Source organism: Schistocerca serialis, chromosome 2 (assembly GCF_023864345.2).
Source record: "Schistocerca serialis cubense isolate TAMUIC-IGC-003099 chromosome 2, iqSchSeri2.2, whole genome shotgun sequence".
Taxonomy (NCBI): domain Eukaryota; kingdom Metazoa; phylum Arthropoda; class Insecta; order Orthoptera; family Acrididae; genus Schistocerca; species Schistocerca serialis.
In genome coordinates, this window is record NC_064639.1 from 332,418,489 (window position 1) to 332,433,079 (window position 14,591).

Consider the following 14,591-nt stretch of genomic DNA (forward strand, 5'->3'; position numbering starts at 1 on the left):
CATCATTGATTAAAAAATAAATACTTGTTAACAATTTATGTTTGAATTTAATGTGAAAAGATACTACTTTCCATTCCCACCTAACACGAACGTCTAGCGAATTCTTACGTTCGGTTTAGAATTTCTGAGTGGAGTGTGCATCTGTCTGACAACAAGTGGAGGAACAGGTAGTAATTTTCTTTGTTTTTTTTATCTTTTATGGAATACTTGAGGACAAACCACGAGAAACCTTATTCAGAACTCTCCTAAACGAGAACCTGCCCCTCCGGGAGTCGTTATTTGGATTAAAAATGTCCTTTCAGTTCGCCTTTTTCACAACTGCACAATTTCGGCTGTGCAGCCATTTCAAAGTGATGCAAACCGTAAAAGAGCTATATGTGAGCTACACTCAAGATTTACGTTGACTGTACGTCGTTAAGACATTAATACTGCTTGATTTCATGGTCTGTATTTATATGCTTGGTGATTTTTGTTGTATGGGCTTTATGCTATTGGTCAAACTATGCTTCTGCTACCTTACCTTGTTTGAAAATACTAACGGCATCTCTATATCCTCTAATGATGTTTCCAGCATTACGAGACGAAAAACGTTAGGCAGAGAAGCTTACCTTAGACCGAGGCATAATGGTGGTGGTGGTTGTTGATTCGGGGGAAGGGATCAAACAATGAGGTCATCGGACCCATCGGATTAGGGAAGGAAGTCGGCTACGCCCTTTTAAAGGAACCATCCCGGCATTTGACAGAAGCTATTTAGGCAAATCACGGAAAATCTTAATCAGGATGGCCGGACGCGGGTTTGAACCGTTCTCCTCCCGAATGCGAATCCAGTGTGCTAACCTCTTCGCCACCTTGGTCAGCGGCATAATGCTCATACAACAAAAACCATCAAGGATATTAATAATTAAGCCCTTAATCAGGATGAATTAATGAATATCCAAATCGAGTTTTTCATATTATAAACCAATAGCCAACTCATTGCATGTCGCGCACTGGTAGGGAAGATGTATCTCAGAACAACGTATAAAACTACACCGAAAGTACCGAGGTGCTGCCGGCCGGTGTGGCCGTGCGGTTCTAGGCGCTACGGTCTGGAACCGCGTGACCGCTACGGTCGCAGGTTCGAATCCTGCCTCGGGCATGGATATGTGTGATGTCCTTAGGTTAGTTAGGTTTAAGTAGTTCTAAGTTCTAGGGGACTGATGACCACAGATGTTAAGTCCCATAGTGCTCAGAGCCATTTTTTTTTTCTTTACCGAGGTGCTGGCGCCAACAAACAGCTGTCCAGACCTCTTTTGGAGCAGGAGGAGTGCGTAGCCAAATTACCGTCTGGCATCTGGCTAGTGCTAACTAAACGTATTTGCTCCGATTAGATACATCTGTGGGAATGGCCATGACCTTCGTTCGGGAACCGCTCCAACCGCTCTGTCACAAAGGAAGAAAACAGCGGAGATTTCCGCTCGCGACAGTGTTGTTCTCACGGTCACGAGTCCACTCATTAACTCCTGCCGCAAGACCCATTAGTGTATCAATGTAAGACGCTTCGACACGAAGTGGAAATCGTCCAGGTCTTGCTGAAGGACGACATGGACATTCGCTACACGTATAGCTGGAGCAGGGAGCCCTAAAGCATGTTTTCACACGGATCGACTTTTAACCGAGCTCTCGTATATTCTCTAAATGTTCAGTAATCTAACCAGCAGTCCATCACAGCTCTTACGCAATTGTTGAGACATTAGAACACCGGAAAAACTGTCTCAGAAACGTAGACTGACTTCACAATAAGGAAATGAGAAAATTGCAACAACACGTCCATTAATTTTGTTAAGTTTCAAGAAGTGCCTCTTCTAAACCTTTAACTAATCACTGTTAAGCTCTGTATTTGCGACTTCTTGTATACCTTACAAAACACTTATGCGTTTGGAGAAGGCTGGTAGGACGCAAAGTAATATCCAGATTTTCCTCACAGAAAAGCGCAAGTAACGAACGCGATGAAACGTACATCAACGAATCGTGTTCCTCACTCCAGATGCGCAGAGGAAGTCTCTACAGCTTATCACAGTTCAACAAGCTAATTCATTTTTTGCGGACAAAGTGCACACCACCTAAGGCGTTATCGACCGTCTGCTCGTCAGCGTGACGACTCAGAAAAATCGTGACGTGAAGTTGTATTACTGCGAACTGTCTTATCGTTTCGAGGTGGGCGACGCTTTTCGGTAGTAAAAATCACCTGCGGTGAGACGGACGACGAATAACTTCTTACCTTCACAAGAATCTTTCTTCAAAGTTAAGACATCGTCAATAAGCGGCGATTAGGCTTACGACAAGATGCGAAAACCATTCACAATGTACACAACAGAATTCCATTGCTTTCCACCCTGAAAAGTGAGGCTTCAGTTCTCGTTGCGTTGTGATTAAGGGAAACCACAGAAAGCTAAATTATGTTTTCCTCGTGGGAATTCGAACTACGTTTCTCCCAAGTTCGTTTCTAGTTATCTCAACCGCTACTCGTCGGCTAGGGTACTGTAGTTAATTTCAACTGTCCTTTGTCAAAACTACGTAAGAGAACAACGTTTTAATGGGGCATACTTAGGATGTAACGAAAGTAACTGAAATCGTCTACATCATTATCTAAAATTTAGACTTAATTAAACTTTTAGATTTATGTTCTCTGATTTTTTGTTGTCGTCATGATTGTGCTCTGTATGCTTGCTTAACAAGATGCTTATTTGTTACAAGAAGCGTTTATATTTTGTCGCAACTTTATACGAGGAAACGGTGGTCGTAATACTGGAATAACTCCTTCTGAACAGACTTCGGAAGGCCCAACGGTATCGGCCGATCGCCATGTCATCCTCACTGATAGGTGTCAGCTGATGCGGAAATGAAGGCGTGGTCAGCACACTGCTCTCGCGGCCATAGTCAGTTTTCGTGACCGGAACCGCTTCTTGTCAGTCAAGTAGATCCTCAATGGGCCTCCCAAGGGCAGTATGCACCCTACTTGCCAACAGCGCTCGGTAGGCCCGAACGGTCATCCATGCAAGTGGTGACCTAGTGCGAAAGCGCTTAACTTCGGTGATCTGATGGAAACCGGTGTTACCACTGCAGTAAGACTGGAATAAAGTATAATAACTTCAAAGTTTAGTTTCCTCTCGCACTACCATGTCGTACCTGACCTAAAGTTTAGCATCTAAGCATATCAAAACCATTCACTGTTGTTAAAGCTGCAACAATACCGTTACCAGACTATCTGTCATGAAGTATATAATAAACATAACCGTCACTCACAGACTAGGCCTAGGCCCGTTCCGACTAGCCGACTGCTGCCTACAAGGCAGTACGAGGAGCGACCTGTGATCGTGGGACGTGTGATCACTATGTCGCCAATCCCTCCAGCCGTTACTGTCACCAGATTAAATACGATACTGTCGCTGTCTCTTTATTCAAACAGCTCCTCATTTGGCGTACCGGACTACCCTACCACAGAAAAAAATTTGAGGAAGTACCGGGAATCGAACTCGGGCCCCTACCTAACGAAAAGCGTCGACGCTAACCCTTTTCTCCCCTATTTGTTTCTTCGTTGTCTTTCTTCTTCGAGGAGATCGGCTCTATGCGGACGTCGCAAGGCGTCTCTCAACATATAGAGATGAAAACTTTACTCATTTTTTTAAAATGTTTTTATTATGGAGGGTGACTAGCCGCTGACCAAAAACGCTGAGCTACCGTGCCGGCTGCCATTCGGCTAAGGGGAAGGTTAATTTTTTTTAATGGTCCAAGTGCGATGGGTATTTTGGATTACTTAATAGGAAACCCAGCAGCGTCAGGCTATAGCAGCCCGTCTTATTGTGACAGAGATTGCAACCTGTCTTATGTGCAACTGAGTGATCATAGAATTTGGCAGAGGTGATTAAAGAATTTGTTTAACTTAGAAATTTGAAAACATAATACAATAAACAGAATCATATGGGAAGAACATATTCTACTTTTTTTTAAATGTAGATAACAAGTGACGCAATTTGTAGATCCATATTTTGCAGATCTACATTTGAACTGGTCGGTGGAAAGAAGGTGCTAACCCTCTGTTTAGCGTGAAATTACTTGATTACGGTATTTCTGCATTTTCGAATGCAACACAAGCTTTTAACAAGCAGCTCCATTAGTGCCGCTAGAAGTAACTATCTACGATGTAAATTGTTTTGTCTTACATATTTATATCCTTGCCTCTGAATATAACCAACATATAACCTGCAGTAACACAAAATTACTCTTGTGGATTAGCACTTTTTTCCTGTGGTCCCTTCGTCTGACCCAATAGTACTGAATGGGGACGGCGCACAATTATCAGGAACATCAAAAAACTGAAGTGAGTGAGGAAATCAGTCGAATGTTTCAGTTTTTGCAGGATGTGAGCATTGCTTTAGTTTTTATTACTTATTGACGAAGAAAGTGCTCTCAGATTGAGCTTTCAGTAAAGGCCCAAGAATGCTCTGCGAAGTCGCTTCTTAGAAACGATGTAACCGTTTTTCCACTGCTGACAAACAGCTAAAGTTCATTTATGTTGGTAGGTATGTCTAAAAACGCTACGCCGCCAAAGCAAATACAGGAAATATGCTCGGAGCATGATAGCCCTGCAGCACAATGGTTATCATGCGATAAGGCAAAGTAGGTACAAAGAATTGGAAACTATAATATAGGAAATCATCTTGGCGAAGCGAAAGAGAACACGAAATATTAAAGTCAACATTTCTATATGGCCCAAATCCTTACGCGTATGTGGGTGCGGACTTTCCAGTAGCTAAATGTCGACATTTCGGCTTGCAGCGCCCAAGGCCGCGGGTTCGAAGTCGAACGAGGCCGGCCGGTTCTTTGACAGCAGCTCGCCGGCTGCTGCCCCGCCTACTTTTCACAAGTGCGTGCGAGAAAACAGCTGACCAGACGCCTTTAAAAGCATTCCTAGCTGCAGGAAGAACAGGAAAATGCAGCGAATTGATGCCGTGAGAAATCCGACGTCAATATTACGATGTAATGAACGCAAAAAGTCGAAAACGGGCAATTTTTATTTTTTAATCAATAAGTTATCACTACCGATTTTCAAACCTTGAGAAACAAATCTCCCGTGATGTCGGTCGGGAACAGAGAAGGTGCCTTATACAATAACAACTGAGTCATATTTACCTAACTGTAAATTACTGACAATACTACATTACATTTGAAACACTATACACTCACGCGGGAACCTATTTACTGGAAATACTCGTTTAATTCAACGACAAAATAGCACCTGGCTAGAAAGCGAACATGCATGCTGCATTTAGCTTTTCCGTTGTCTCTCGAGTAGCAGCTTAATGCAGCATCAAACATTTTTCGGAAATGTGTTTCGGGTAAAGTATGTGACTAAGCATAGCGTAAAACGCTGCAAAGTCACTTCGAAACGACCCAAGGATGAAACAAAATCTTTATTACTTTCTTGGACACACCACGTATCGATGACCCTTGAGAAAGGTACAGGAAGCTTCCAGCTGAACAAAACAAGCCAAGAAAATTCCCGAGTTAGGTTGCAAGAGCTATCCTGCAAAAGCTCCAATTATTCGAGTAGCTGTTAAAAGATTTGTGTCATTTCCAAGGTAGGCACATAGGTTTTTAATAGCAAATCGAAACAGGGAAATGAGTCATAAATTGAATGAGAAATTCAGTCCGTTGTCCTGCGACAGGCGTATCATCTTAGTCAATGTAGATTTCGAAGCACAGTTTCATTTTCAGCACTCCATCCGGGCGTTAGTTGGCATTCACTGCGATGTCAACGCGATGGAAAGCCTGTCAGAGAGTGGGCTACCTTACACAGGACATCGCAATGTACTTCTTTCGTCATTTTATTTACTTTGCAGGTGTACTGTTTGTCAGTCAACTATTTTTGACTTCTGTCAATGATCAGTCAAAACCTGTCGACAAATTCATGCGTCTCACGTTCTCATTACTGTTTACAGTGCGACAATTGTAAGATTAAATGTCCCCTCGTCTTGCAGGCTGGCATCTGAGCAGGGAAAACTTTTTGCGCGACGTACCTTATTCAGCTGAGGGTTTCGCAGATGGTCGAGCCCTCTGGTGAGCGAGGGGCAAGCGGAGCTGCCGCTCTCGTTGGCCGCCCACTGGCCCATCTTGTCCCTGTGCAGGTCGGACATGGTGGATGCTGCTGCTTCTGCTGCTGCCGGCTCCGTAGCTGTGGACGTCTCCTTGCTGCTGCCGTCGCCGCGTTTGCACGAACACGCCTTTCCTTCTGGCTGGCCGCTCTCGACGGCAGTACCGCCATTATAACTCATCCTGTTGGAGGGGGGAAAAGCGGCCGTCAGTGACGTCACACAAAGCGTGCGCTTTGGAGGCAGAGGCGGTGGCGCCGCGCGGCGGCGGCCGGCGCTACTGCCAGGCGATCAGCTGAGCGGCAGACGCTACCGAAGCTGGCTCTGGGTCAGCTGCCGTGGATCTCGACCTACATCAACGAGTTTGGGGATCCCTGTCCTTGTAGCTCAGATGTCAGCTGCTCTCATGGCTGCGCGCTTCTTGATTGTGTGCATCTGCAACTGCACTGCACGCACTGTGACGAACCGTATTCAATAATAAGACGAATATTTCCCTGGAACGCCCTTCCTTCTATCGTTAAATACTTCACACCCTTCCTCAGGATTAATTTAACCATTTTGCTCTTCCAGATACTGAAATAATTGTTGATATATACCTGAGACAGGCGAAATACCCTCAGACTTCAAGAAGAATATGACAATTCCAATCCCAAAGAAAGCAGGTAGTGACGGATGTGAAAATTACCGAACTATCAGTTTAATAAATCACGGCAGCAAAATACGCGAATTCTTTACAGATGAATGGAAAAACTGGTAGAAGCCGACGTCGGGGAAGATCAGTTTGGATTCCGTATAGAAATATTGGAGCACGTGAGGCAATACTGACCTTACGACTTATCTTAGAAGCTAGATTAAGAAAAGGCAAACCTACGTTTCTGGAATTTGCAGACTTAGAGAAAGCTTTTGACAATGTTGACTGGAATACTCTCTTTCAAATTCTAAAGGTGGCAGGGGTAATATACAGGGAGCAAAAGTCTATTTACAACTTGTACAGAAACCAGATGGCAGTTATAAGAGTCGAGGGACATGAAGGAGAAGCAGTGGTTGGGAAGCGAGTGAGAGATGGTTGTAGCCTATCCCCAATGTTATTCAATCTGTATATTGAGCAAGCAGTAAAGGAAACAAAAGAAAAATTCGGAGTAGGTATTAAAATCCATGGAGAAGAAATAAAAACTTTGAGGTTCGCCGATGACATTGTAATTCTGTCAGAGACAGCAAAGGACTTGGAAGAGCAGTTGAACGGAATGGATAGTGTCTTGAAAGGAGGATATAAGATGAACATCAACAAAAGCAAAACGAGGATAATGGAATGTAGTCGAATTAAGTCGGGTGATGCTGGGGGAATTAGATTAGGAAATGAGACGCTTAAAGTAGTAAAGGAGTTTTGCTATTTGGGGAGCAAAATAACTGATGACGGTCGAAGTAGAAAGGATATAAAATGTAGACTGGCAATGGCAAGGAAAGCGTTTCTGAAGAAGAGAAATTTGTTAACATCGAATATAGATTTAAGTGTCAGGAAGTCATTTCTGAAAGTATTTGTATGGAGTGTAGCCATGTATGGAAGTGAAACATGGACGATAAATAGTTTGGACAAGAAGAGAATAGAAGATTTCGAAATGTGGTGCTACAGAAGAATGCTGAAGATTAGACGGGTAGATCACATAACTAATGAGGAGGTATTGAATAGAACTGGGGAGAAGAGGACTTTGTGGCACAACTTGACTAGAAGAGGGGATCGGTTGGTAGGACATGTTCTGAGGCATCAAGGGATCACCAATTTAGTATTGGAGGGTAAAAACGTAGAGGGAGACCAAGAGATGAATACACTAGGCAGATTCAGAAGGATGTAGGCTGCAGTACGTACTGGGAGATGAAGCAGCTTGCACAGGATAGAGTAGCATGGAGAGCTGCATCAAACCAGTTTCAGGACTGAAGACCACAACAACAACATATTTCTGTCATCAACTGTAAGCTAACGCACCCGCCCCAATCCAAATGAAGGTTCCAAACCAGCTATTTACTGCCTACGTGAAACTCTTCTCATCTCTTACTCTCTACCTTTCAACAGTCAGCTACTTCCCTCAGATGTATTATACATTTACTTTTTCAAATATTCTCTCCATTACGGTTCCACTAAGGTGGCGCAGTGTTAAGATACTGGACATTCGGTTGGAAGGAAGACGGAGACCGTTCAAATTCGAATCTGGCCTTCCAGGTTTCCACGGTTTCGGTGACTCAGTTAAAATAAATGGCAGGATAGTTCCCCTGATAATGGATACTGCTTCTCCAGATTGTAAGTCCAGTGCCACTTTGCTCTGTGAGGCAGAGGGTGGAGGACAGGTGGAGGGTGGGGGGTGGGACAGAATATTTTGTTCTATATACTTACGTAGTCCGTCGTCCTGCACAAAGACTGAGCCCAGGTATTAAATTACAACGGAAGAATTTCACCATCTGTTGACATAACTCTCCGTTGAGATTTTGCTTGTATATAGCGGACACACATTTGTTAAAATGAACTAGAAGCTATTGTGTACTATTTGGAGGGATAGGAAATGGTAGTAAATTAAATATATGATAAAGCGAACATCTCTCACTATACAGAGAAAAAACTAAAAATGTTTTGGAGAAAGTAAAATAAATCTTCTGTTTAGCAAAGAAAATGACCAAAATAAGTTACATTAAAAATATGTAAAAAAAAAAAAAAAAACAAGCCAAAGCAAACGTTATCTCTGATAGTGGATGTCACAAGTTATAATATTGTTGGGTCAATGGTCAAAGTCTTCGTGATAACAGGTTCAACGTAATATCAGACACACAACACACACATTCATACACACACACACACACACACACACACACACACACACACACATACACACTGGATTAAAAATGTTTCAAATGCCACTGACCACTATGGGACCATAGCTTCTGAGGTCAAAATAGTACGCTGTCCACTGGAAGCCACCTGTGATAGCTTGAAAGCCTCCTCTTTTATATTTTTGACATTAGGAACACGATTACAAGTCATAATTTTGTAATAAAAGCGACTCTACGATAAGTTCCCCATTGCGGTTGCTACTTTCAAAGTGTCTGTCTTCTCAGTTTCTTCGACGAAAGCACAACTTTTGAGAAAAACACGCGAATGATAACAAAAAGAATTAATAACAAAATTGCGAAAAGGTTATATTTTGTTTGTAGGAAAACGAAGCACATATACTGAAAAAGATATTTCTTGAAAACTGCACGAACGTATACAAAATGACGAAAGGGTCGAACACAGGCAATGTCGTACATCTCTCAGGTAAAGCCTAAGCAGGTAATGTATTCTTAGAAACATAATTCTGCATTTTTGAACTATATGAAATTCGGTATCCATCTTTCCTTTATTCTTTTGTATTTCTTCAGTCGAAAGGAGAATTACACAAACTTTGGAAAGTTACAACTATATATTCAATTTTTTCTTAATTCTGAGTGCTTCAGAAGCACTAGACGTCACAATGGATTATCTTTCCTCTAGAACATTATTTTTCTTAATTTATTCTACGTGTAAGGTTAAATTATTGATATCATTTACCATTTCTCAATACCCAGCGTGATAATAAGGAAACCTCGATGTGAATGGGGTGTTGAGCACTAAGTTCCGTCCTTCCAGCTCTAGGAAATACTACAGATTAAGCGATAAGTCTGGAATAAAGAGAGTAACCATTGTACGGGGCTTCTGCACAGAAACGCCAAATTTTTTGAAGTAGTTTAAAAATAGCAAATTTTTTTTTTTTTTTTTTTTTTTTTTTTTTTTTTTTTTTTTCTGATCTAACTTGCCGGTTGGTTGCAGAAGGACCCGGAGTTGCTGCCCAATTTTTGTCAAAGTTTGGAGCATGTTCATTTTTTCATTGTTGCCCGTCAAGTGTCTGGTGTTAGATCAAGAGCAGGCACACATTGTGGTTTGGTACGCAGGGCTTAAATCCACGGTTTGGTGCAAAGCCTTTTTGGTGCTGTTTGGAAGAAAGTAGCACCAGATGCCAAGAGGATAAAAGCATGACGAAGGCAGTATCTGGACACTGAGAGCGGTCTGAAGCGGCATGCAAGGGATCAGGGTGTCTCTGAAGAACAAGCTGAGAATGTTCGCCATCCGTTCCAACGATGTCCACGCAAATCAGTTTGTTGAGCTTCGCAGGAACTTCAGATACCACGTGCAACTACTCATGAGGTCTCCAAAAAGCGGTTGCGCCTGTGTTCACATAAGGTGCAGATTCTGCATGACATAAAGTCTGCAGACAAGCAACTGCGATATAGATTTGAATGTGAAACGCTTAACCGGATCGACCGGAATCCTGCTTCCTCGACAAGTGTAATGCTTTCTGGCGAAACCACTCAACTGTGAATAAGCATAAGGTCACATCTGGAGGTCACAGAATCCGTACAGTTTCACGGAAATGGTACGAGGTCGCCCGAATGTGAACGTTTGGTGCAGCCTCAAGTGCGGCAAGATAACTGTATTGCTCTTCTTTGCTGGGGTGATTTTCACAGAAACGACGTACCTATACATGTCGGAAATGTTTGCTTTCCCCAAGTCGAAGACCTGAAACCAAATCTTTGGTTTCAGCAAGATGGTGCTCCACATTACTGGTTGTCGGATGGTCGAACAACTCTGAATTGAACATTTCTAGGACGCTGGATTGGAAGACATGGGACCGTAAACTGGCCTCCGGTTCTCCTGACTTCACACCACTGGGTTTTTTATCTCTGGGGTAAGGTGAAGGACAGGGTGCTCGCCACTGCAATGCAACACCTTCAAGACCTCCGTATTCGGATTATGGAAGTCATCGGTTTCATCCCTCCTGATATGTTGAAGCTGACCCGGATGGAAACTGAGAGCAAACTAAACATTCTTCGTGTCATCGCACGAGCTCACGTTGAAGTGTTCTGATATCGCGTTATAATTTCTTTGAAATCTGAATTTGGTGTTGGAGCAAATTGAAAATAGGGCATTTCGATGTATAATCCCCGTATTATTACCGACCGAGGTGGCACAAATCTTGGAATTCGACTTACATTTCAGAGGGAAGCAAATTAAATCCATGTCCTTCCTTCCAAATGGTTCAAATGGCTCTGAGCACTATGGGACTTAACTATTGAGGTCATCAGTCCCCTGGAACTTAAAACTACTTAAAACCTAACTAACCTAAGGACATCACACACATCCATGCCCGAGGCAGGATTCGAATCTGCGACCGTAGCGGTCTCGCGGGTCCAGACTGTAGCGCCTAGAGCTGCTCGGCCACCCATGGCGGCCCTTCTTTCCAGATTTAGGTTTTGTATGCGTTCTTGGAATCGCGTAACATAAACGCCGTGATAGATGCTTTGTAAAGAGAAACATCCTATCTTACATGGCCGGTCGGAGTGGCCGAGCGGTTCTAGGCGCTTCATTCTGGAACCGCGCGATCGCTACGTTCGCAGGTTCGAATCCTGCCTCGGGCATGGATGTGTGTGATGTCCTTAGGTTAGGTAGGTTTAAGTAGTTCTAAGTTCTAGGGGACTGATGACCTCAGATGTTAAGTCCCATAGTGCTCAGAGCCATTTGAACCATTTTTTTTTTTTTTTATCTTACATGAGGTCTCTGTTCCGTGATTGACGGGTAGTTAATATGTAATCTCCCTTCCGTCTTTGCCTTTGCAACGTTATGGCTTTATTTCCAGGGATATTCGTTGCCTCCGTCTAAACTTGTGAAGTGTGTCGTATGTGTGACTGTATTGGTTGGTGCCTGTGTCACTGAGGAAGAGTACTGAGGCCGGCCGCTGCGACCGAGCGGTTCTAGGTGCTTCAATCCGGAACCACGCGACGACCGCCACGGTCGCAGGTTTGAATCCTGCCTCGGGCATGGATGTGTGTGCTGTCCTTAGGTTAGTTAGGTTTAAGTAGTCCAGGGGACTGATGACCTCAGATGTTAAGTCCAATAGTGCTCAGAGCCATTTGAAGAGTACTGAAATGACATTTCGTGTCTTAACCACTGCACCATTTCGCTTTCTTTCCAAACATGCATCGCCATAGACACTGAAATGAGGACCAGTGGAGCATTTGGAATTTAATACAGAACGTTGTAATATAGAAACACCATTTCTGCTTCCCTCGCCACCAGAATTCGCGTGGGTAATACGTGTCCTCAACACTCTACAGGTTGGAGTGTCACCCACTTAACATAGTGGCGCGGTACCAGGTGTAGAAGAATGAAACCGGACTTCCCCTATAGATGGTGCTAGCCGTCAGTACGGGGCCGAGAGACCACGTCTGCAGCGCCAGCTGCTTCCACGTCCACAGCGCCAGCTGCTTCCTGTAGCGGCTGACGACGAATGTTAACACACAGTAAACCAAGTTCCACACATCGGTATCTGTTTCAAATCCGTAAATATGTCGAGTTTTGTGCCTACGAACTGCGATCTGCGGACACCACTGATTTTCTGTTATCATTTGAATTTGTGGACACCAATGGTTTCCTGTTATCATTTGAAGAAAACTGCTGCAGAATCGCATCGAATGCTTGACGAAGCTTTCGGCGAACATGCTCTCGGGAAAACAGTGTTTGGAGTGGTCCAAAAAATTCAAAAGTGGTGATTTTGACGTGAGAAAAGAAGAGCGCGGGAAACCACCGGAAAAGTTCGAAGACAACGAATTTCAGGCATTCTTGGATGAAGATGATACTCAGACTCAGCAGGAACTCGCGGAACAATTGAATGAGACGCACAAAGCCCTTTCTCTTCGGTCGAAAGCTATGGGAAAGGTGCAGAAAGTGGGAAAAATGGGTTACGCATGAACTGAATGAAAGACAGAAAGCAAATCTAAAGACCACTTCTGAACTGCTGCTCGCCAAATACAAAAGAAAGTCGTTTTTCCATCGAATAGTGACAGGTGATGAAAAAATGGATATATTTTGAGAATCATAAGCGTCGTAAATCATGGGTGAATCCAGGAAAACCATCGACATCGCATTGGAAAGAAGACAATGCTCTGTGTTTAATGGGATCAGGATGTGTCATCTATTATGAGCTGCTAAAACCTAGTGAAACCGTTAACACTGACCGCTACCAACAGCAAATGATCGATTTAAATCGAGCATCACGTGAAAAACGACCGGAATATGGAAAAAGGCAACACAAAGTCGTATTGCTCCATGATAACGCCACATCACACACAGCAAAACGGGTCAGGTAAACCATCGAAGCGTTCAGTTGGGAAATAGTAGGGCATGCGGCTGATTCTCCAGACTTGGCTCCGTTCGACTACCATCTATTTGCATCACTGGAACACAATCTCACTGGAAAACGCTCCAGTTCGTATGAAAATGCGCGATAATGGCTCGCTGACTGGTTCGCTTCAAAAGAAGAATTTTTTTATTTTTTTATTTTATTTGGCGTGGCATTCGTAGCCTGCCGGAGAGGTGACAGAAATGTATAAATAGCAGTGGAGATTATTTTGAATAAAATATTGTTTATCAGTTTCAAACAACAGACCTGTAGTTATTGCAACAAGTATCTGGTTTCATGCTTCTACACCTGGCAGCTGCACGGACATTGCTTGAAAGTGTTTGTCTTTGAAGGGAATTCTAGCAGTCAATTTTGTTACTCCTCTCGCTGTTCGAAATAACAAAATTTCGAGAAAATTATCAAATGTGTGTGAATTCCTAAGGAACCAAACTGCTGAGGTCATCAGTCCCTAGACTTACACACTACTTAAACTAACTTACACTAAGAACAACACACACACCCATGCCCGAGGGAGGACTCGAACCTCCGGCGGGAGGGGCTGCGCAGTTCGTGACACGACGCCTCTAACCGCCCGGCCACTCCACGCGGCAAAATTTCGAGACAAATGAACTGCTTCGACGGTTTCTTTGGGATCGAGAGATAAGTATAATCGACCAAAACTTATCTTGTTTTGTGCAGTCACACTCGCGAGCTTTATACAAAGAAGCCACTGCAATAAAGTAGGGATTTAGGCGCACTTAGAGAATCCGACTCCTTGCTGAATTTACATTCTCTGTTGCAGGATGGAAAATTCCTGGCACGCAGACGCCCTTCGCTCTAAAACAGATTTATTATGCTGTCGTAACTTCCATGCGACGCTACTGAGAGGCTCTTCGGAGCGCTTCGGGTAGAGTGATGTGCATATCGATTTGGAATTCAGTGTCTAGGCTTACCAACATCCATGAACCATAGACATTCGCTAGATTAATAGCTTCTGTCACGTATACACGATTTCATTATCGATTTGTATACATTTACCATGCTTCTCTCATCCTTATATATTTCCGTTTTCTTCCTTTATTCGTATCCGGTAACCTTACCATAATGAATGTTAATAAGACTGAAATATCTTAAATTACATGTATTTGTTACTATATCTGTTACCACTCTCCTTTTTCTTCTTCTTTTACTACGTATTATTGTTAATATTGGCCCACTCATT

General features: G+C 43.2%; 1 protein-coding gene across 2 annotated transcripts in view; it reads right to left on the minus strand.

Annotated features, from left to right (window-relative positions):
* Positions 1-14,591, minus strand: part of LOC126457141 (NADP-dependent malic enzyme-like) — a 389,633-nt gene that overhangs the window by 99,099 nt on the left and 275,943 nt on the right. For both annotated transcript variants that reach the window (XM_050093209.1, XM_050093210.1), the window contains one exon: positions 6,060-6,315. In XM_050093209.1, the coding sequence (XP_049949166.1) occupies positions 6,060-6,315 (256 nt within the window). The remainder of the gene's footprint in view (positions 1-6,059; positions 6,316-14,591) is intronic.